This window comes from Pleurodeles waltl, chromosome 3_1, assembly GCF_031143425.1.
Source record: "Pleurodeles waltl isolate 20211129_DDA chromosome 3_1, aPleWal1.hap1.20221129, whole genome shotgun sequence".
Taxonomy (NCBI): Eukaryota; Metazoa; Chordata; class Amphibia; order Caudata; family Salamandridae; genus Pleurodeles; species Pleurodeles waltl.
Window position 1 is genome coordinate 549,592,911 of NC_090440.1, and position 25,262 is coordinate 549,618,172.

General features: G+C 43.8%; 1 protein-coding gene across 5 annotated transcripts in view; it reads left to right on the forward strand.

Annotated features, from left to right (window-relative positions):
- The window catches only part of DENND4A (DENN domain containing 4A), a 518,288-nt gene that overhangs the window by 403,431 nt on the left and 89,595 nt on the right, over positions 1 to 25,262 (forward strand). For all 5 annotated transcript variants that reach the window (XM_069222901.1, XM_069222904.1, XM_069222905.1 and 2 more), the window contains 3 exons: positions 8,329 to 9,449; positions 11,047 to 11,263; positions 13,945 to 14,039. In XM_069222901.1, coding sequence (XP_069079002.1) covers positions 8,329 to 9,449; positions 11,047 to 11,263; positions 13,945 to 14,039 — 1,433 coding nt within the window. The remainder of the gene's footprint in view (positions 1 to 8,328; positions 9,450 to 11,046; positions 11,264 to 13,944; positions 14,040 to 25,262) is intronic.

The window sequence follows — 25,262 nt, forward strand, 5'->3', positions numbered from 1 at the left end:
AGTGAAACCCTCAAATGTTGTGTTGATGGAACTGGCCATGTTAGATCTTGTTGCACTTCCTATTATGGTGCTTTGCATTCCTTTCCATGATGCTGATCCTCTCTGCGGAGCTGTAGTTCTGTGGCTCCTCTGTACGAGGCTTTGCTTATCACAGGCGGTTACCGTACATTTCAACACCTCAATATTCAGTATATTTTCTAGGAAAGTTCTACTCACTCTCCTTTGCACTTGTTGGCTTATCTCTGTGTTGTGTAGTAGCTCTACTTCTGAGGCAGGGCTGGGTGCCCTCTTTTCATTTGACCATCTCTACTGGCAGATCTTCCACCTACTCTTGGTCTTTTCATACCATGGTTCGTGGTTTTCTTTTTGTTGTGTTTTTCTGACTACATTGCCTCGAGGCAATTTGCCTGTCGCCTCTGTTTTTGACATTGGCTCTTTTGGGCTTTTAGAAGTAAGCTACTTGCTGCAAGTGACTAGTTTTGCTTACCATGTAAGTATGTGTGTTGTACTCCTCCGGGAGCCTTTCTGATCTTTGTTCTTCTATGGAAGGTTTCTTTTTCCATTTAAACAATGGGCTCTTCTTGTCCTTGTCTTCCTCTGCTTGCAGGCTTATCTTAGGGCTTGTTGTAGTTTCCCCACCCTGTCTTATGGGTATCGTTGGTCGCCTGTATTGTGTACTCCGACCTTCCGTTTTCCTGAAAGACTGCAATGCTCAATGGAGTGTCTATTGCATTTGGTGGTTTCGGCTCCCCCATGACATTGGTTCCCGGCTATCCACTGCAGCTATGCTTTCTGTCAAAAAATATATATATATATAACAAGAGAGGGCTCTGCACTGGAAGGTCCCTTCCTCTCTTTCCATTTTCCTCCATTGCCTGCTCTTATCGGGCCATTTTGAGCTAGCGTTTTCCCCGTGCTCAGTTCATGGGGTATTTCTTTCCCACAGCATATTGTGGGTTCTTTTGGTTGTACTCCCTCTTCTTGAGGTAGTGCCATCCCTCCTTCTGACCTATTCAGGGTTCTCCCTTGTTTTTTTGTATCTATTATGGTTTTACCATTTTCCTCCCCTTTCACAGGTCGGGTATGTTGCTACTTCCAACCCTGGCTTCTGCAGCCATTTGTTTTGGCTTACTTGTTGTCCTTTTCCTTTGCCTTCCCTGTTCATTGTGCTGGCTTGAGAAGCATTCTATCTTTTGCTTCCTGTTGTCGTTATTCCTTCCATTGCTCTTGGTTGATTTGCTGATGACAGGTTGTTTGGTCCCCTTCTGTGCACGCCTGCAGGAATTGTTTCCTTGCACAAATGCCATATGCACTGTTTCTTTCAGTTTCTTTCCATCCTTCTGGCTTGGGGATGGTTCTGTGTTATTTCTGTAGATGTTGTGTTTTGACACCTTGCATCCTATCTTTCTTTCGTGGCCTCGGCCAACGGTTGTCTCTTCATGCTTCCTACGTCCTCGTGGTCACGGCCATTGACCCTGGGTCTCTAGTGGAGGGGTCTTTCTGACTTATCTTTTGACATGTTTCCACTTTCATGACCTTGTATTCCTTCGGGTTGACATGGTCAGTTTGCTTTTGGGTCATGCTCCCTCTGATATGTTCTGTGCTTTGCTGCTGCACAGTTCTGTGGGTTCCTTTGTGTGTGGATGCTTATTCTGTCTCCTGTTCCCATGTCAGGCTGTTTTCTTGTTTTTCATGCATGTTTTCATTCTCAGGGGCTCTTTTGTTCCTGTTCACTTCTTTTCTCACATTCTCTTTTTTTGTGCTGGCTTCACACGGGAGCGTCAATTTATTTTTCACTTGTCGTTCCAGTTCTACTTCTAAGTGCCTTTCTATCATACACTGCCTTGTGTATGTTTGTATGCGTCGCACTTTTACTCGGGCCTTGTTGTTCTTTTCCACTTTATTATTACCACTTATGCCTGGTGCTGCTCCCATCTCCTTCTGAGGCGCCCATTGCAGCCTGTTTGTACTTATTCAGTTTTCATTCATTCTTCCTGATACCCGTGTTTTGGCTTGTGTGTGTTGTCACATATCGCCTCTGCTGGGGTACTATCTCATTCTGACTGTGAGATTGTTTGGATGGCGTGCTTACACTCACCATTTTCCTTACCTCTGTTATGCATTTTGAATCACCTGTGTATGTTTCTATATCTGGTGGCCAAGGCCATGTTTCCTTTCATCTACTGCTGATTTTGTCGCAGCTATCCCTCCTCTACTGATGTGGTCACTTCCCGGGTCTTGTGGGAACTTCCCGTTCCAGACCTGCCTTTGTATATCCCCTGTGGCTATGCTGGTCATTTCTTTTTCCATTGCATGGCTTATGTTATTCTCTCTCCCTCTCTGTCTCGAGCCCGGTTATTCCACCGTGTTGCTGGGTTGTTCTATGCAAGACTGGTGTGGTTCGTTCACACCCATCCTCCATGGTTGGGGGAATTGCTTGGCTATCTAATAATAACAAGGAATCTGCAGCTAGTTGTCTTTGTCAGATGAACAAGTTACTTTCCTTGGGTAAAGCCTTATCTAGTAAAGACAAGGACCAACTGCAGATTCCTTTTTGACCCACCCATCCTCCCCGCTTGCGAACTGTGTATTCTTCAGTCTCACTTAGAGTGATTGTGGGTGTTTACTAGTTATTATACGTCTCTCGACGTCTCTGGTCTTTTCTGGTTGGCATATATACTCTATTGCACTGTTTCTTTCTTTCACTGCCAGTTTCTCTGTGGCTCTGCGTTGTGCTGCGGCTACAAGTCACCGAAGAAACTGACATCCGCGTGTCAGAGGAGGGAATATATTCACTCCTCTGATGTCATGTCCAGGGATGACGTTGCTGCGGAGTTGCTTGACACCCTCTACCGACGCACAGAGTTACTGCTGAGGAAACATTTCTGGATCCAATCTGACGCCTGAGGAGAATTCTAATATAAGGAATCTGCGGCTAGCCTGTCTCTATCAGATAAGGCGTTACCGAAGGTAAGTAACTTGTTCATTTTCAATGAAAAAACCAAAGGTTACAGGAACGTTATAGTTAGGAAATAGAGTTAAAAAACCTTAGAAATTCATGTAAAAAATAAAAATAAAACAAAAGGTTATAGGGACATTTTAGTTAGTTTCGAAATTTACTCACAAAAAACATAACTGTAACTCGTGGCTAGGGTAACTATAACTCGTGCCCCCCGCCATGCACAGTTCTTTCTTTAATAATTTGACAGCTAATGTTTCATTTACATTTTTATTAACGTTATAAAAGTTGTCACAAGTGCTGTAATATCTGAGGTAATAAGCAGTGCATAGCAGATCTGCAGATTTTTCCGATGTTCAAAAAAAGTGCTTTTCAGGTCTGGCACCATCACCAGAGCTAAGGGGTCGGGGGTGCTCTACCATGGCCCCCTTTTTTTTTTTTTTTTTCCTTTCTCTGGGAGTCGACTGAAGCCAGGTCCTAAGGTGGCTACCAACACTTCCTGGTTGAAGTGTATCTAAATTTTTTAAACTTTAATTTCTCCTAAACTATTGAAGGGATTTACACAAAATCACAAAAATCACGCTTTCTGGACCAAGAACTAGCTATCTGCCAAATTTGGTGTAATTCAGTTTGGTTCAGGCTGTAGTCATTCTCATTGATGTAGAATGGTAAAAAGTGTTTTGGGAACCCCCTTTTTATCCTACACTCGCTTGATGGATCACCCTGAAATTTTCAACACAGCAGCTGAACCAACCAAAGCATAAGCTTTGAAAATTCTGTGAAGATTTGTCAAGCACTGACAAAATATTGGCAAAACAAAAAACGCTCTGTCTATGGAGAAAAAAAAATGGTCCTAACTATAGCTACAGATAATTGAACCAGTCATTCACCCATAGAGCCACTCATACACCCACTTACACATTCATACAATCAGTTACAGTCACTGGATGATGTCATCAGTGATGTCACTGACCATGTCATGATTTATGGAATCTGTGGGGTCATCAGCAGTGCATGGGGGGGTGGGGTGCAAGTTATAGTTAGCTAAGGTAACTATAATTGTGGAATTTGTATGATTTTGTACACTTGAAATGTGAGCCTAACTCTAACATCCCTCTAACCTTTGTTTGTTTTTCAGTGAATTTCTATGTTTTTTAATCTATTTCCTAACTATAACGTCCCCATAACTTTAGTCTTTTTCAGTGAATTTCTATGGGGTGTTTTAACGTATAGTAATTTTCATTACTATATGTAAATCCATCCAAACGTGCACAGTGCATGGCCTTCACCTGTGCGCAGGGGAGGTTGCTTGCAAGATCTGCAGCCAGATCCTGCAGCGAACTCCCCCTAACCTTTCAACCCAATGCTGTACATTGGTCTTTGGCCGTGCAGGGCGCGAATTGGCCGAGGCCTCTCTGGGTGTGAGAATAGATGTGAGAGGGGTGTATCTAGGGTGAGAGTGGCTCTCAGATTGTCTGGGTGTGAGAGTGCGTACATCAGTGTTTTAGTGGGTGCGCCAGTGTGTGCGCGGGTCTGTGTGTGGGTGCATGAGGGTGTGAGTGGGTGCGTAAGTGTCTGAGTGGGAGAAATTGATTGAGAGAAAGAAAGTGAGCGGGAAAGAGACAATATTTTTAAGCTTTAATATCTCATATAGTTAGAATTAGATATTTGTGTTCAATTTAAAATTTTCAAAAAATATTTATTATTTTAAACAAACAATTTTTTTATTTAAAAAAAATGGTAATGAGTCCCGCTGGACTCGAACCCCAAAAGCGGAGTGTGAAGGTCTACCGACCTTCAGACTGAGGTACAGGTATTTTTGTTTGTTTTTTAACCCTTTTTGTGCTTTTTGGGACCGTGAGGTAGTTCTCAAGGACCCCCACGCACTCCCTCATTTATTTGTTTTGTTTTTTTCTAAACTTTTTTTTTAGTTTAAATAAAATGCCCTTTATGGGCTACCTGACATAAGGCTGCAGTGCCAGTGCTTCAGCAAGTACGGAGCTGCTTTGACAGCAGCTCTGTGCTTGCTGGAGCATTTCATCTCTGTCCTCTGCACAATTGCAGGGAACAGGGATAAAAGCTCTGCTGTTTGACAGCAAGACCTTTAAAGCAGGTCCTGCTGTCAAACAGCAGAGTGTTTGCTGTGGCTTGGCTGCAGTGCTGCAGCCATGCCACAGCAAGCAGCTATGTCCCCTGGGGTGGGCACCCCGGGACGTAGCACGAGCCGGCCCTGGTTTGTGCAGTCCCCAGGGCCATGAGAGACTCCAAGAGGGGGGCCGCGTAGCCCCCTCCAACATGAATATACCCCTAGGGGTGATGGTCCCCGGGCGCGTGGGAGTGCGGGGGGACACAGGCCCCCACGCGTATCATTTGTTAATCCCCCCGCATATCATAACAGCCCTGGGGAGGTGGTGGTCCCCGGGGCCCCCATCACCAGAACTAAGAGGTCAGGGTGTTCGTACCCTGGCCCCTTTTTGTATTTTTCAATATTTTTTTCTGGGACTCAGCTAAGGCGAGTCCCAAGATGGCTGACAACACTTCTGTTGTTGAAGTGTTATCAACCAATCAGATCTCTGCACGAGATCGGGAGGGGTTGCGAATCCTTTGCGTCCCTATACAAACAAATTTGGATTTTCTTAAATTTCTCAAAAAACTACTGAACGGATTTACACCAAATACCATGAAGGGCTCTTTCTGGACCAAGAGCTACCTTTCTGCCAGATTTGTGTAATTCTGTCCAGTGGTTTTTGCGCTGTGTTCAATTTTCCAATGGGAATTAACATTGGAAAAGCTCTAACTATCACCCCCGCCTTAATCTCGTCCCCTGCTTGATAGATCACCCAGAAATTTTCCAGACAGCAGCTCATGTGACTGTTGAATTATTTTGGAAAATTTCATGAACATTCGTCAAGCAGCACCAAAGTTATAGGCAAGCAAAAAATAGCTTTTTCTACTAGGTCCTAACTATAACTACCTACTGGCAACCGCCAGTAGGTGATATATATAACACTTAATACATACCTGTACTTACCTGTTAAACCTTTACCACACAGATGGCTTTACCATTCCTGCCTTTAGAACGAAATTTGTTGTAAGGGCATGCGTGATAAAGGTATATTTGTGGTAAAGGCATATGTGTGGTAATGGCTTCCTGTTAACGGTCATGCATGGTACCACATGGTAATGGCTGTTTCCCATTGATACCCTTTCATAATTTAATTATAATCGAGCATGGTCTGTGACTTTACAGTAGACCTTTCATTTTTGTATTGGAGTTGAGTGGGTTTATCCTTGAAAGAGCCATCTCCCTTTATGGTTAAAAAAAATATAGCATAATAATGCACAAATATTAGACACCAATGAATTTCCTTCTTTCTTACATGCTCCAAGACTGTGGGACAGTCCCCGCCTTGCACCTCTGATCGCCCTCATTTCAACTATCCTTCAGGAAATATCTAATGACTCATGTCTTTATCATTTTCCTATCACCCAAGAACTTCCGGGTACTTCCGCTGACTCCTATTCTCACTGCCCTATACTGATATAATTGTTTCTTCTCCAGCTGTGTAAATGTACATGCATTCTTGGTGCGACTGGCATGCAGTTGATATATTTCTCTTTCTCTGTACAAGTGCTCTGCTTCTCATAAAGGCCTGGTTCATAATGTGCAAATTTGTCCTGTAAAATTAAAAGCAAACCAGTTATAGAGCAATAAGAATAGAAGAGTTTAGACGTTTGATTGTCCCAGCCGTAGTCCAAAGTCCCTTTCAACTGTTAGAAAGGAAAGACTTAGATGTATTCTGTATGGATATTATGACAAAGATATCCCACTCTCTTATAATTGATTTTGATTGAAACCTACTAGTATCTCTAGGGGGACTGAATCAGGTTGACCTCTGGCTGCAGGGTTTGTGTTTTTGATTCACTCTTTTGTTCTTTTATGTCAGGAATTGATGGTCTCTTTCTCAACCTCTTTCTAGAACTTAAGAGTCTTTCAGGTGCTGTTTTGTCTTTGTTTGTGATTTACCTTTTCCCTTGTCAAATTGTAAAGAATTTCCTGGTCTACCGCAGCCTCTTTTTCGCTGCCTGTTATCCTGGGTCACATAACTACTAACTTTCTAACTGGAAATTTTGTTTTCCTTTTGCTGATTCCACAGAAACACATGGAAATTGCTTTCCTGAACACCTAGTCGAAGTTCCAGGATCATCCTATGTGGTTTCCTCTTGGGTGCAGGATCACAGTTTTATGACTCCTGGGGCCATTTTACATAAAGTGCCCAGAGGGGCCCAACAGATGTTTGTGCCCGCTTTGCGTGCCCCGTGGCACTTTGGTATTACAGAAGGGGCTGCATACGCTTGTGCGGCCCCTTCTGTAATACCGTTTGAAGGCGATCTCTAATCCCCACCCTTAAAAGTGCAGGCAGGGTGCCGCCTGCACACAGAAACACAGAGCAGCTTTTAAACAGCTGCTCTGTATTTCTCTTAAATGCCCTGGGGGGGCAGTGCATTCCATATAATATGGTGCACTCTCCTTGTTTGCACCGACACACCTTTTGAAAGGTGCACCCAGCGCAAGCAAGGAGTGTGTTCCATATCCTGTAATACAGCCCAGCTGGACTTTGGATAAGTTCATTGTTTGGGGCCTACTCCTAATCGAATTAAAGACTTTTTTTTCAAAGTTTTCTTCTGATAAAGTTTGTTGTAACCATAAGGTTGACCCAAATATTGCACACAAATGATAATGTGTGGAAGTCGGGTTTAAGTGAGTATATATTATTTGTGTATCACCAAGTCAAGTGGCTGGAGGTTATTTTGATTCTATTAAAATCTTTGCTTTCATCGCATTTCAGAATTGCAGAAAAGGTACTTCCATTTTTCTTTCCTAACTGCTAAATGTGTAATGTTCAATTACAAATATTTAATTTTTTTTAATGAGTTACGAAAAATTACATCCTACAGCTTTCCTCTCACACTGTGTACCACAGCAAGATTGTCACATAACACACTTTACTTTTCTTTCTCTGTCTGCAAAGTCAGAGGAGTTTGCAAACACCAATCCCCATCTTAAAAAACATAAGCAGCAATTTGTCAGAACATGTAGCCTGACATTTGACTTCTGTCTTTGAAGCGCAGCAAAGGTGATACAATAAATATAGAATTTAATGCCATCTTTATTTATTACTTGAACTTTCGCAACCCACCAGTGGGTCGGGACCCACGGTTTGGGTAACCCAGCTCTTCACAGTGACTGTAAATACCCTTCCTATATCCTTTGTATGCATGAATTATAGATAAACTTTGCAAAGAAAGCATTTATTTTATACATTTATCCTTTAACTGAGAAGAAACTGTTTGTGTTTTCTTCCCAGGGAATTTGACTAAACCACCATTTACTCTGGAACTTGATGGAATCTGCGGTAAAGCACAAGATCTGCAGAGCCCTGGATTGAGGAAGAGGCATAAGAGTGCAGTAGATCCTAGAGCAGAAGATCAACTGAGTCAGGGATGCCGGAACCGAAACTTGAGTGGCGGAGTCCTGACAGAGCAGCTGGTTAATGGACTTAACCAGGAAGTTGGCTGTAGAGGTATGGTGGAAAACTTAGGTGCAGATGCAAGAATACTTACAAGTGCTTTCCAGAAACCCATAAGGCCCAACAGCCTTAACTTCAGAAAACCATCATCAAGGTCAAAAAGAATCAATGTGGACAAAGATTCGAGTGATGAAGATGCACCACTTGATGGAAATCAAAGCTCTGCGGATAAAATGGATTCCCCAGCAATCTTTGATCTAGAGGACCTGGACAATGAGCCTGACATGGTGAAACCAGTTAAGCCAAGAGACCTTCGGATTAGTGGCATAGAGTGTAGTGGCAGCAGTAATTTTTCGGCCAAACCAGTCAAGAAAATGAACGTTGAGGCTGGTTTTGATCCACTTTCTCTGCTGGCCGCTGAGTCTGAGCAGCAGAAAGACGATGACGAAGAAGACGAAGAAGATAAAAGCATCCTTACCCCCTCAGCTAGACGTGATTTGGCAGAAGAGATTGAGATGTACATGAACAATATGAGTAGTCCCCTAAACAGTCGTACCCCAAGCCTGGATTTACAAAAATGCTATGATGACAAAGTAAACACAACCTGCAGCAAAAGTCCAACTGTAGTGCACCTCAGTCGACGATCCAGCCTGCCTCCAAACTCCCCCCAAGCTGTAATCATCCCCAGATCCAGGACCTATCACTTGAAAAATGATGAGAGGCGGAGGGATCGGCTCTGGTCTTCTCCATCATATTCCTCAAGTAGTCCCAGGAGACAACAGTCTGCTGACATTAGTGGGCCCGTAGCGGTCATGTCCCCAACATCTTTTAACTTGGACAACCTACTCACACCTACATTTGGTGTGCTGAAGAGCAGTGTGTTTTCTGCTGGCAAAGGTGTTGCTGAAAAGGCAAGCAAGTGGTATTCAAAGATCTCTTTGTATGCAGGCCCTGTGAAGGTAAGTTCCATATCACACTTGTTACTAGGAAAAGGTTTTCTTGCATAGGTTAATTAGATCACGCGATACCCCTCACATATCCTTGAAATGCATTTAAAAACTAGAACAGTTGAACGAAGATAGTCCATGAGAGGTAGAGCTACTCAAACGGATCAATGTCCTGTGCAATGAAAGGCCCACAAAGCATTTTGAGTCTGTCCTTAAAATGGAAATACTTAGCAGGATACTATGGAGTACCTTGACGGATCCTATAAGAGGTACGAAATAACGAATTCATAGGAATATGCACATATATTTGGATTAAATAAAAAAAATACATACAATGAACTGGGAGTACCCTGTTGGCGTTCATGAAAAAATGCTCTATAATGCATATTATTTGTTGGTAAGGTATTAAAAACCAAGTGGAATTCATTCTAGGGGAAAAACTCAGTGTGTTACGTGTATGGCACTGTAATATTTTATATAGTAGCAGTATTTACACAGCCTATTTGTATATATGGCATACACATCTTTCTCTCCTATAATCCTATTTTCTTCCATTATTACTGAACCATATATCTGAACTAGAGGCGCTAACAAAAAATAAATATAATTGTTGCACAATGGGGACGTGCACAAATCTCACCTCATATTTGATTGTTTTCAGGTTAGTTTTTAGTTTCTTTTTTTGTATGAGGAGAGTGAGGCTATTTTGCCAGAAAGCTTCCCATTTGTTAACAAATTCTCTCTTTTCACTGTTGAGATTGTTTTCTCATAGACTAATCATCCAAAGTTTTTAAAAATTCCCACTGAAAACAACTCTCATTTCCCATAGGATGTCTGTGTTTTTTCAATCGCCTTTATCTTAATTATCTTGTTTTTTCGCTGAAGTGTACGGGGCATACTTCTTGGTAATATTTCTGGGCGTTTGATAATTCCGCTTGATCTTCACTTGGGAGGTGCTTGCTTTTCGCATTGTTGTCTAACCCTTGATTTCTTTGAGTGCGTTTTCATCATTGAACCGGATTTTGTGAAAGTAATTTCTTTCAGTGTGCTACAGCTTCCTCTGTTTACTAGATTTAAAACTATTTTAATCTGATGCAGGTTTCCTAATATAAGTTTAGGTGGCTCTTTCTGAGATGTCCTAATGGCATCCATTGACATCTGTGAGCTTTTCATTTAACTTACCAGTTCTGAGCCAGGGTTCACAGTATGTGTTAATGATTCTTTCCGTGTTTCGCTAGTACCATAATTTGCTTTGTATTTTATACAAGGGTCGTCTTGCTGTAAACCAACCTCAAGAAGCTTATTTTTTTTCACTCCTTTATATTTACAATTGTTTTGGAAAGAACCAGCATGGAGGCCAGTGACCTCTTTAGAAGAGCTCTAGAAGAATTTAAGGATACAGAAAAAGAAAAAAAAACACCATGAAGGGCTGATCGTTGTTTCTGGGCCTTACTACACCAATAATCCCTCGCAACACACTTGTTCAACTTACAGGTCCCGAAAATCTTACTTCAAGAAGCCTGCACTGCATTTGTGCGGCTGTCAAATATATAGTTAAGCTGTTATGTCAGTGGTCACCATGCTTTCTGCTTATTTTGTCAATCACTAGGATCAGAATGCAGATCGCGCCAGTCTGTCTTCGTGTGGCGCGCAGGAGGCAGAATCCACATCATTGACAGATGAAGACCCCTGTAATGACTTTGAAGAAGCCTCTTCTCCTCAGGAAAGCCGTGCACCTTCCATGACCAAGGGGCTGGGGCTGAGCAGAAGCAGCCTCGAGAGCACTGCATCCCAGGACGCATCTTGCAAACAGTTTTATCACTGTGGTAAGGAGCAGTACTTTGTGAAATGGGTAAATCAGGCTCTCACCTTGCCAAGGACGATTATATTGTAGGTTGTTATGTAATTTCTTGCCTAAATTGCCACAGCATGAATAACCCATTTATGCTGTGGTGATTTGAGGTAGGCAACGAATGGGAGCTTGATTGCTATTAAATATCCTGGCTTAGCTGTTATTCTTTGTGCCCTACACAATCCACCCATCTGTTTTAGTTTACATCTCACAGCTGCCATTTTCCAGCCCTCTGGCAAGTCACCAGTAACGTCTTAGAAATGAGTATTAGTGGCTCTGCTTGTATAGTAGCTACTTCTCAAAGTACCTTACCATGTATTGGGGTCAGCTGGTTTCTAGTATTTATTTATTACACATAGCAAGTTAGTAGCATCCTTCCACAACAGCAATTGCTGCTACATGGTGACATCTAATGTCCGGTATCTAATCACGTGTGTGATCCAGTGGGGAATATAAGGGCAAGCATTGCATGGGCATGTGCATCTGCATCCCTTGGCCCTTTGCAATTTCAACCAGACACTGAATCTAGTGGTAAATGTGAACCGTTAAGTAATTTCGAGACAATTCGGAAAAAAACGCGGAACAACATTAATACAAGCATATGGTACTGTTCAATACACTTGCTATGAGTTAAAATGAACAGCAGCAGTATTATGTGCTGCAACACAGCTTAATACCATAGCCCTTCAAATGTTTGCACTCAGGTCATATATAGGTTGTCAAATTTCTCTTTTGCAGAGGAAAAGAGGACCATATCTTAGAAAACCATTCTGTGAGTCTGCACAGGAGTAGAAATAATAGCATGGCATTGCCATTTCACTGATTCCGGTATTGCATAACACATTGCATGTTCATTTCAGACCTCTAATTGCCCCCTCTCCCTGAGAGCTCTTCAAATACACTGTATTTTTTTTTAAATCAAATTCTTTCTACATTTAGTGTGTAACATAACAATAACTCCTGTGCCTGCCTTGTTGAAGGGTGTGCATCGCACCCCAAAATGATTGTCTAGGAAGCATCTCAGGATTCTTTTTTGTTTGTATGTAAACTGATTTTTCTGCTTTACTTATTAAAATAGTGCACCTGCTTTGCAGAAAATCCTGAAAGTGAGTTTGTTTGTCAGTTTTGACTCCATTTTCAATTAGCAAATCCCTCTGTATAATGCAAAGACCATTGAGAAGCTCAGTTATTCCCTTTTGAAGGCCCCTCAGCACTTTTAGAGTTTGGCATTATGGTTCTGTGATTTCCATTGACTGAAGTAATTGTGATCTGTGCACATTGTTTGTGTCTCTTTGGTGCATTTTAGCAATTAATCCTATCTTAGGTTAGCTGGCTAGGGCTGGACTAATAAACATAATAAATATTCATATTGGATAGTGTCAGCCTAGGCATTGCCATTGGTCTGTGTAGTACGTGAGCGACTTCATCTCTCAGGGCCATTATGTTAATTATAAAGCTTGGGGTGGAAGGGCTGCTAGTCCCCTCTCCCCTTTTAAAATAAACTTCGCCCTGGGAGATGGAGTCCCAGGACCGCCCACCCAACTTCCCATTTTTAATTTATTTGGCACCAGGGGATAAGGTCCCAGGGGCCCATTAAGGCTTGGGAAGGAGGTATGAATGCCCTCTCCTATACTTAGACTTTATCCCGAGGGGATGGGATCTCCGAGGCTCAAAAAGGTTTGGGGAGGGGGCCATCGTGCCCTTTCTCTTTTTTTGATGGCTTTGTCCCTTGGCATGGGATCTCGGAGATGGGGCTGCCCACCTCCCTCCCCATAATATGTATGTTTTGACTCCGAGGATTGGATTCCCATGGCCCAAAGACCTACCTTACACTGTATGAGGCAAAGGCTGTGAGCAGCATGTGACGGCAGTCTGCTGAGGATTTAGCGACAGGGCCTAGTAGTCGTGTGCAGCGAGGGGTATTTGCTTAAGGGACGAATCTATGGCCAACACCCCGTGGCGCATGGCTAAAGGCTATGGTAATAAAATATTACTTTCTGTTTAAAAAAACACTAAAGAAAAACACATGTACAGTAAAAATGTTTTTCACAACATTGACAAATGGGAATGGAGTTCGTTGGGGACATCTTCCCATTTGTAGATGGGCTACCACCTTTTTTGAAGTGTTGGTAACCTGTCAATGATACATACATGAAGGAATCGCAAATTAGAAGAGGCTTCCCAAACATTCCCCTTCCCATTTGCAATTCCGTATGTCCTCGGAAACCTCTTTTATGATTCAGGAGTAAGTTACTGAATCACAATTACATACCCCAAAATTATTTTGCGGTCATAAAGGCTCTGATTTTGCAAATCCGAGACTTTTGAACCACAAAATAGCTTTGTATGTAAGGCCCTATGAGAGTTGTATTAAGTTCAGGCCTAATACATGTAGACTTGGTTCAGACCTACCTTATATTTATTCTTGATTCAAAGTGTGCCACTAGTTTGTTCTTTGTGGAGTTTTTATAGAGAGTGGAGAGGTCAAAGGGGAATGGTGGGACACAAGGATAGCTTGAGAAGAGTGCTTTTTTATTATTCAGAATCATTCTCATTCCAGGAATCGTATTACATTCTTTGCAATTGCTAATCATTTCTTTCACGTCATAAAGTAAGCCCCACTGTCTAACAACCCCTTTCTATTTTAATTTACAGATTCCCCATCAAAGTCCCTCCTGCCTTCCAAGTCTGAACTGGTGTCCTCTAGCAGCTCCAGTGGTGTCAGTGTCTTTGAAAACTACGCTATGGAGGTAAGCTGGGAGATGAAGAAAACGTATAACCAAGTACAATTACCCATAGCTATTTAAAATAATGCAAATACTGGCATATTGGTATGTCATAGGTCCTTTAGTTCTACATGTTCAGCACACAGCCATTGACACTACTGCAGCCGGTGCATATCTTTTCAAGAATTAGGAGCCAGTTAAGTGTTGGTTTTGTCTACTCCCTGGCTCTGCCAACTCTGCTTCTATGTAGTTACTCTCACTTCAGTCCATTGTAACTCTCCAACAGCTCTAACTGTTCTCTTTACATTTGGCTGATAAAAAAAATAGATTCTTGGAATCCTCCTTTCCAGAGTCCAACTTACACAATTATGGCGATCATATATAGGACTTCCTCACCAGGTGGACAAGTGGCACATTTGGTAGCACTGTAGGAACTTGCTTGCTTGACCAATATGAGGAACAAAAAGGTAAAAGGTCATTTTTTTGCCCACACAACCTCCTGTTTTAGTAGTTTTCTACTTCCTAGATTGTTATGAAAGTATCATTGTCACTTAAGTTGGGGAATAATTTTAATTTGACACAAGGGGTTTGGAGTACCTGAGAACCCTAAACGTCCTAAGAAATTTTTACTTTAATCTCAGAGCTAATGAAGGTTCTCCTCTGATTCCATTCCTGACTGTCTTACAGCACTTAAAGGCACTGCAGAACCATTGCCAGCCACAGGCAAAATGCATTTAATTGAAAGATAGTACACAGTGATGTTGGCCAGCTCTAATATCACCTAATAGTGACAGGTCCACCTTTTGGTTAAGATATTCTCCCCTATTGAGCCATATACTCTTAATACTACAAGTCCTTACTTAATCCCCCCGTACAGCTGCCACAGTAAAATTGTGTTATCAGATCACTTTTCGCATTCAACTCTACCAGTCCCATGTCACAAGCACATTGATTCCTGACAACCTCAAGGCCAGACTGGCCATACCATGCATCAGGTCTTTCCCAGAGAGGCTGGAAGGGTGGGGACCGCTTTTGTTATGGGGGCTGGTTTTGTAGCAGTGCAGTCGTTTTTAAAGCACTGCAGAGTTCCTTGTATATTCAGCAGTTTTCAGGCAACAGTAAAAGTGCAAAGTTAACTCTGGTGACTAATGTACTTGCTGGAGCGATATCAGAGTTTTGTCTAATGCCACTCTTGTCCCAAGTTAGCGCAGAAGGTTAATATGGCTGCTGTGAAGAACATGTAATGTGTAGATCACAAAGCAGTATTTTATGTGCATAACTCTGTGGGATACTGCTTTCACAGAGATCCTTTTGTTAACTGTACAATTCATAAGTTATAATCATAATCTAGCACAGTGCGCTATGAACTGCCCTCAAAAGGGCGGCATACAAACTGCATGGTACAGGTTAGAAAGTTATGTTTTTTCCCAGTCTTTGATTATCCTCATTTGGCTAAAAAGCGTTTGTTTGGGTAATAAAGTCAACCCTAACCACTGTGTTACATTCTGCAGCGTGAGTTTATGCTTCCCCAGTCCAAGCATCTTTTAAAATGCCTGCTAGTATGGATGATATGTGAATCCTATACCTGTAGTGTCCTTTGTCTTATGTAAAACATTTTCTGCACTGATTTACACACATATGATTCATTGTCTCTGTGTGTGTGTGTGTGTGTGTGTGTGTGTGTGTGTGTGTGTAATGTAAAGTGCTCCAATACCCTATGCTGGTTAGACGTGCTATGAAACCAATTAAATACATGTGAGAGAGGGGGGCAGCGAGAGATGGGCGACACTCTTAGAATGTGATGGTTATGGAATCATTAAAGAGCCCCAATAAGGATTGGTGTATCCTGGTGCACTGTAAGGTAATCATTTACTATGCTTTTAAAACAAATACAATAGAATATATAATGAAAAGTGTGTTGTAGAATGCACTGTTTGTGCCATGTTTTTTCCCACATTTTCTTGGGGTAAGGAGGATAACTCCCAAGCCCTATTGCAGTGGTCAGGCTTGTTATGCACACTATCGTGGCTGGTCTGACAAAACTTGCCAGGGCTACTTTGGGTTCCCAGTCCAACCCTTGATGACCGGAGATCTAGTTAATTACCTTCAAATCATAGTATTGTGGAATTTTTGTATGTCCAATTGCATGTGTAGCTCTGCATATATCGCCATCTAGTGTTGGGCTCGGAGTGTTATAAGTTGTGTTTCTTTGAAGAAGCATTTTGGAATCACAAGATCGAGTGACTCATTTCGGTGATAGTGCGCGTGGACATCAAGTCCTTTGTTATATTGCTTTCTTTCTGCCGTTGGGTTCGAACTTGTCCCTATCGCTCCGGTAGATCTCGGATCGGTACTATCTAAACTTCTGTCTTTTCTTTCAATGCCGGTATTGTTTTTCAAACATGTTTCTGGCTACACTCGATCCGATTGTAGTGTCGGGATCGATTAGACGGCCATCTCGGGCCTACTTTGTCACAGGCTCATGGATTGGACTCCATTTCGATTCTGTCCTCGGAGCCACGCCAAGTTCCCCTACATTGACTGGCATTTGGTGTGCAACCTCTGCCTCTCTCCAGACCACAAAGAAGAGACCAGCGAGGTGTGCCGATCCTTCGGCTCCAAAAAGACCTTAAGGGATTGAAGAGCAAGATGGCTAGGGATTGCATCGTAGTCAGCGGAACATACACCCGACATCTTCAGTGAGGAACAGGCACAGCTTGCAGTCTCCATCCCAGACTCCGACGCCCACCGTGACTCAGATGGGGACAGCCAAATTATTCCTTACGCAAAGTATGTGAGTACACCAGCCCCATTCCATCAAAAAAAGATTAAAAAGTCTCAAAAGGCTTCGGGTCCACCACTGCTTGACGGCCATGGCCCAACCCAAAAACCACATATCAGCGACCAACCCTCAGGTTTGTGCTGAAAAAGGCCAAAACTCACTCCACCGAACAGACTACCATGCTTGTTTCGGCATCGAATCGAAAGATGGAGACTTCCACTTCGGAACAGAGACAGCAACATACCACATCGGAGCCAAAACATCTGCGCTCCTCTTCAGGAAAAAACTTTTATCTATGGCTCAAACCACTTTTTCACCCCGTTTAAAGCATTCTATCACCAAGCTTTTGGAGCATTCATTGGTGGGAAGTAAACAAGTTCCATCTCCGGAACAGGAAACAGATGAAACCGACATTAGACCAATTCTTGATGTCATGGACCATAAACAAAGGAGAATACACATCCAAAGGAATACAGGGAAGATTATTGCCTCTCCTCCTCCTATAACAAAGAGGAAACTAACGTTCCAACAAACTTTGGAAACTGGCCCTTCACCGACGAAGATATTTAAACATAAGGAAAAGCCAAAGACTGTGCATCAACCTTCTCCACCGCATTCGCCTTTTCTTCCCTCTTCACCATCACACACACAGATTTCCACACAATCTCCTGTCTCATCACCTGGGGATTATATGGGTGAAAATACTTATGACATGGACCCATGGGATATGTATGATTTTGACCCAGTTCCATAGAATCACCCTAATCTCATTCCCACAAGGCCGTCTCCACTTGAAGACACCACTGCCTATAATCAGGTCATTTCCTGGGCAGCCACATAACACAACGTACAGATGCACTCCGAGCCCATAGAGGAGGATTTCTTTTTCAGTACTCTTCAAACTTTTTAATGCCCCCCCCCCCCCCCAGTTGAAAAATAAAAATCATTGCCCCCCACCCACAGAATTTTTCACAATTATTTTTATAAAGATGGCAATGTTTAAGTGTGTCTAGACTTATTTGAACATTGCTGTTAAGTAATGTTACCTTTTCAAAAATGCAATATCATGCTTCTGCTTAAAACAAAGGCCTGTTATCTGTATAATGCTTCTTTTGGCTAGAGTCTGGCGCCCCCCCTGGGATCACTTGAGGCCCCCCTAGGAGGGCCAGCCCCCCAGTTCAGTTTGAAGAGCTCTGCTCTACACATAAGCAATACCAATGTTTGCCAATGTTACCTGGCATGTTAAAACATGCTGACAACATTTTTAAAGAGCCGTCAAAAGCAAGGGTATTAACAACTAGGGTGGACAAAAAATATAAAGCTGCACCATCTGTTCCAGTCTTTATATCACAACAATTACCACCGGATTCCATTGTGGTCAGCGCAGCTAGAAAAAGAGAAGTCAGTCAGTCCACAGGGGATGCGCCTCCCCCTGATAAGGAAAGCCGCAAATTCGATGCAGCAGGCAAAAGGGTCGCAACTCAAGCTGCAAATCAATGGAGAATTGCCAATTCTCAAGCTCTTTTAGCCAGGTACGATAGGGCACATTGGGACGAGATGCAGGCGTTCCTTCAATACCTCCCTAAGGAACATCAGAAAAGAGCATCTATTTGGGCCTGAGGTGGATGCCACCATTTAGAAAATAAAAAAGGACTCTGATACTGCAAAGGCCAAGGGGGCTCTTTACACAACACCTTTTCAGAGTACTTTTTGTAAGCCCCAGATGAGGCTTTAACCCCATCAGAGGCCTCTACATCCCAACAAAAAGAGGGACAACAATATTATTCCCAAGGATCTTTCAGGGGCTCCTATAGATTACACAATTTCAGATTTAGGGGCAAATTCACTGCCACAAGAGGTGCCTCCACCTATTCAAAGCAGTGACTTCCTCTGCATCCCCACACAGCACACATCTCCTGTGGGAGGAAGACTGCAATATTTCCACCATCATTGCCAACAGATGACATCAGATCAATGGGTACTGTCAATTATCCACAATGGTTATTGCCTAGAACTCATCTCCACTCCAGCAAACCTATCCCCTTGTTCACACAGGCTTTCTCCAGAACACATCTTTCTGTTAAAACAAGAGGTAGAATCTCTTCTACTCAAAGGGGAAATAGAGGCAGTTTCCCATCCACCAAGAAGGGACAAGAGTATATTCTCTATACTTCCTCATACCAAACAAGGATGGCACTCTCAGACCAATCCTCGATCTCAGAGCATTTCTATATGGTCACTGTAAAGGATGGCATTCCCTTGTTACAAAAACAAGACTGCTTACTTTCACATACCTATCCATCCAGCACACCGCAAGTACTTAAGGTTTGTGATAGCAGGCAAGCACTATCAATTCAAAGTGCTACCCTTTGGGTTAACAACAGCACCAAGCGTATTCACAAAATGTCTAGCAGTGGTCTGCAATGTACCTCAGAAGATAGTACATACCTGTCTTCCCAAATCTAGATGACTGGCTCTCAAAAGCCAGCACCATTCAATCCTTTCAACAACACATACAATACACAATAGATACCCTACACAGGCTAGGGTTCACAATCAATTATCAGAAATCTCACCTTCAGCCAGCACAAATTCAACCATATCTAGGAGCAATTCTGAACACTCAGTCAGCATTAGCCTACCCAAATCCACAACAAATTCAAGCGTTACACACTCTCACATCCCAATTACAATCCAATCAAACTTACACAGTAAAATTTATCAGGAAGCTGTTTGGGAATGATGGCATCATGCATAGCCATGGTGCCCAATGCACGTATACCCCTACAACAGTGTCTCTCACAACAATGGTCTCAGGCACAGGGTCAACTTCACAATCTAGTGTTGTTGGACCGCCACACTTACAACTCTCTGTAATGGTGGAATCACACCAACTTATCAAAGAGACAGCCATTTCAGGACCCAGTGCCTCATACCATAATCCCCACAGTTGCATCATTGACAGGTTGGGGAGCCCATCTCAACAATCTTACAATTCAGGGAGACTGGGACTCAATCCAGCAGTCTTACTACATAAATCACTTGGAATTACTGGCAGTGTTCTTAGCAATCAAAGCATTCCAACCACAAATCACACACAAAACAGTATTAATAAGGACAGACTATATGACAATGTTGTATTATCAACAAAAACATGGGGGCACGCATTGATCTCCATTGTTCCTTCTAGCGCAAACAAATTTGAAATGGGCGATTCACAATTCTATATAGGAAGAGTATATCCCAGGGATACACAGCCAACTAGCGGACCTCTCAAGTAGGATGCGGTAACATATACACAAATGGGAGATTCTCTCACAAGTAATTCAACAGTACTGTCACATGTGGGGAACACCAAACATAGATCTCTTTGCAACAAGCGAAAGCGAAAACAGAATAATTCCCAAACTTTGCGTCCAGGTACCCACACCCTCAATCCAATGGCAATGCTCTATGGATCAATTTCCCAGGGATATTTCCTTACGCTTTTCCCCCTCTCCCACTAAATGCATTTCTGGTCAAAAAGATCCATCACACTTCCCTCACTATGATACTCCTACCTCCCTCGTGGGCAGGTCAACACTGGTACAAAACACTGTTGGATCTGTCTGTAGTACCACAATGCAAGCTTCCAAAACAGACCAGACCTGTTAACTCAGAACAAAGGTAAAATTGGGCATCCCGATCCCAGTGTGCTCAACCTGGCGATTTGGCTCCTGAAGTCATAGAATTTGGATATTTACAGCTCCCACTAGAATGTATGAACATTCTAAAAGAAGCATGCAAGCCTACAACTAGACAGTGCTGTGCAGCTAAATGGAAACATGTTGTTTTGTGTATTACTGTCAACCTAAAAACATTGATCCACTTAAAGCATCAGTACAGGAATTGTTTATTTGCTTCACTTACAAAAAACAAATCTAGCGTATTCATCTATTAAAATTCATTTAACAGCAATATCAGCTTACCGCCAAAACAGACAGAATACTTCTCTGTTTAGAATGCCTGTCATAAAAGCTTTTATGGAAGGCCTTAAAAGAGTTATTCAACGTAGAACTCCACCAGCTCCTGCCTGGAATCTCAACATTGTGCTCACAAGACTTATGGGTCCACCATTTGAACCTATGCATTCTTGCCCTATTCAATTTCTTTCATGGAAGTTGCTTTCCTGGTAGCAATTACTTCCTTAAGGATAGTAAGTGAAATGCAAGCATTCACTCTAGAAGAACCTTTCTTCCAAATTCACAAACACAAAATAGTACTTAGAACAAATCCAAAATTTCCACCAAAAGTGGTTTCACCATTTCACATCAGTCAGTCTGTGGAACTGCCAGTCTTCTTTCCACAGCCAGATTCAATTCCTAAAAGAGCTCTTCACGCTTGTGATCTCAAAAGAGCTCTCATGTATTATATAGACAGGACAAAAGATTTTAGAAAATCAAAACAACTTTTTGTGGCTTTTCAACTGCCTCATAAATGGAATCCTATTTCTTAACAAGGATTAGCAAGATGGATAGTAAAGTGTATTCAAACTTGCTATCTTAAAGCTAAAAGCCAACTATTAGTAACTCCTAAAGCACATTCCACTAGAAAGAAAGGAGCTTCAATTGCATTTTTAGGAAATATACCAATGGCAAACATATGTAAAGCAGCTGCATGGTCCACACCCCACATATTTACTAAACACTACTGTGTGGGTGTACTATCTCGCCAATAAGCAAATGTTGATCAAGCAGTGCTTAAAGCACTATCTCAAGCTACTCCTACGGGCTGGCCACCGCTTATTTAAGAGGGGACTGCTTTTCAGTCTATGCACAGCATATGTATCTGCAGCTACACATGCCATGGACGGAAAATGTTACTTACCTAGTACACATCTGTTCGTGGCATGTAGTGCTGCAGATTCACATGCACCCTCCCTCCTCCCCGGAAGCCTGTAGCCGTTGTAGTACTTTATTATGTAAATATGTATGTATATTGCGTGGACATCTTCTTTACTTACTATATATCTGTACATATACAATTCTTCACTCCTTACTTTACCCTCCTGTGGGAAATCAATCCAACAAAGGACTCGATGCCCATGCGCACTAACACCGAGAGGAGGGGTCACTCGATATCGTGACTCCAAAAAGCTTCTTCAAAGAAAAACAACTTGTAACACTCCGAGCACAATACTAGATGGCGATATATGCACAGCATGTGAATATGCTGAACTACATGCCACGAACAGATGTACACTGGGTAAGTGACATTTTTCATTCTGTCCAAGGCCTGAGAGCATCGGAACAATTAGATGGAGAAGCTTTAGATGGATATGAACAGTGGCAATATATCAACAATAGGGCTACATAAGTACAGCTGGAATAATATATTGCCATAAGTTAGTCAGTATAGAATGCATGATGTAAGAAGCTGGCCTGGTATGTGGTGGGTACCTAAGGTACTTACACCTTACACAGGCCCAGGTATCCCCTATTAGTGTAGTGTAGACAGTGTCTAGAAGCCAGGCTCTCTGGATGTAGCTGTGGATGAGCAGCCAAGGATTATCTGGGAGACATGCAAAGCTCATGCAGTACCACTGTAGTCACACAGCACTTATACACATGAAAGAAAACACTTAGGGGGTCATTTTGACCCTGGCGGTCTGAGACCGCCAGGGCTAAAAGGACGGAAGCACCGCCAACAGGCTGGCGGTGCTTCCAGCCCTAATACCACCGCGGTGGAAGCGCCGCGGTCGCACCGCTGGGGCCGGCGGTTTCCCGCCGTTTTAGCCCCGGCGGTGATAATCCGCCAGGGCAGCGCTGAAAGCAGCGCTGCCCTGGGGATTATGACACCCCTACCGCCAGCCTGTTCCTGGCGGTTTGCACCGCCAGGAAGAGGCTGGCGGTAAGGGGTGTCCTGGGGCCTTTGGGGGCCCCTGCACTGCCCATGCCACTGGCATGGGCAGTGCAGGGGCCCCCTAACAGGGCCCCGGCCAGAAAAGCGCGACGGCAACACCGCCGGCTCCATTAAGAGCCGGCTCCTATGTTGCGGCCTCATCCCTGCTGGGCCGGCGGGCGCAAAATTGGTTTGCGCCCGCCGGCCCAGCGGGAATGTCATAATGGGGGCCGCGTGAGTGCAGCCGCATTGGCGGCCGCACGCGGTTACCGCCTGGCGGGCGGCGGTAGCCTCCCGCCAAGGTCGTAATGTCCCCCTTAGTGTTTAAAATATAAAGGTACTTTATTTTAGTGACACAATTACCAAAAGGTACTAGATCGGCAACCCTCCAATAGGAGGTAAGTAACACACTAGATATGTACACTAGTAATCAGTAATTGGCATAAAAAGTTCTAGAAAACAGTGCAAAGGCAAATAGACAATAGTGACCCTAGGGGGGGCTCGAACCATATACTGAAAAAATGGAATGCGAATGCAGGACCCCCACCTAGGTAAGTGGAATGTGTAGAAGGGAGCTTGGGGTACTAGGAAACCTCAAAGGGAAGTAACAGTGCCCCCCAGCTACCTGGAAGAAAGGTGTAAGTTACTGGGGTTTTCCCCAAACCACCCCAAAGGAAGGAAAAGAAAATACAACACCCAGACAAGACTGCGAAAAGACATTGGTGGGTTCCTAAAGAGGAAGACCAGTGAAACAAGGGGACCAAGTCCAGAAGTCACAGAAAAGTCCAGGGAGAGCAGGAGCTACTCCCCACCCAGCTGTGGTTGCAAGAGTTGGTGAGACGGTAGGACAAAGACAGTCAGGAATGCAGCCCTGGAGCAGGTGAAGAGTTCCTGGAGGATGCAGTCGACATCCGAGGCCTGATGGATAATTACAGTCTGTCAGTGGCGTGGAAAAGCTACCAACAAGCTTTGGCAAAGGCAGAAGTCGCGGTGAAGCAAAAGTGGAGCTGCTGGAGACCAGTTAGGTCCAGGAGGACTCAACCCACGGGGTGAGTCCTAGGGGACCCCCAGCAAGGCAGAAAGCCCAAAGAAGAAAAGGCATCCCCAACAGGAGACCCACTGGACAAGGAACCAGGAGTTGCAGAGGAGCCCACGCAGCACAACTGGAAAAGGGTCCCACATTGCAGTAGAAGCACTCAGTGACTCCTTCACTCCAAGGAAGATTCCTTCTTCCTTCTCGTGCAGGCTAAAGACTTGACACCCTCACAGGATGCACAGTTGGGGAAATGTTGCAGAAGCTGTAAGGAGCCTGGGGTACAATGTTGCAAGCAGAGTCTTCATCATGGATGCAGATTGTCGGTTCCTGGAGGGTCCAGTCGTGATTCTAGTGGCTAGAAGTTGAAGTAGAGGTTGCAGAGGAGTCCTGCTGGAATCTTGCAACCTGACTCTGAGGACCCACTCAAGAAAGAGTCCCTAAAATGCCCTAAAAGGGGGATGGGTCACCTAGCCTGGTGACCTATCAGGAGGGGGTGCTGACATGACCTGCCTGACCTGGCCACTCAGATGCTCCCAGAGGTCCCTGCGAACCTTTGATTCATCATGGCAAAACCCAGGGACCCTCTGGAGAAGCTCTGGGCACCACCCCTGGGGTGGTGATGGACAGGGGAGTGGTCACTCCCATTTCCATTGTCCAGTTTCGCGCCAGAGCCGGGTCTGGGGTCCCTGAACCAGTGTAGACTGGTTTATGCACGGAGGTCACCAAATATGCCTTTCAAAGCATACCAGTGGCTTGGGAAGGCTACCCCTCCCCAGCCATCTAACACCTGTTTCCAAAGGGAGCGGGTGCTACCCCCCTTTCCCAAAGGAAATCCTATGTCCTGTCTTCCTGGGCTTGAGCTGTTCAAGCAGCAGGAGGGCAGAAACCTGTCTGAGGGGTGGCAGCAGCTTGGGCTTCCTGGAAAACCCCAGAAGGCTGGTAGGAGCAATGTTGGGGGTCCTCTAAGGAGCCCCCAGAGAGCATGGAATCATACTTTCAATACAGGTAACAGTATTGGGGTTTGGTTCCGACATGTTTGATATCAAACATGCCTAGGTTCGGAGTTACCATTATGTAGCTGGACATAGGTAGTGACCTATGTCCAGTTCACGCGTAAAGTGGCGTACCCACACACACACACACACGAAGTCCGGGAAAAGGGAACTGGAATTCATAGGGTACCTCTGCTAGTGCAGGGGTGCCCTCACACACAGGTACTTGCACCCTGCCCTCTGGTCTAGGAGGGCCTGCCATAGGGGTGACTTGCAGTGACCAGCATGAAAAGGGTGCACACACCCTTTCATGCAGGCTGCAATGGCAGGCCTGCAGATACACTTTGCATGGTGGCATAATACATGCTGCAGCCCATGGGGGTCCCCTGGCACCCCAATGTCTTGTATACCTGGGTACTGTATACTAGGGACTTACATGGGAGCACCTGTATGCCAAATGTGGGATGTAAGTAGCCATGTTATCAAGTTTGAAGGGAGAGAGCATAATCACTGGGGACCTGGTTAGCAGGATCCCAGTGAACACAATCAAACACACT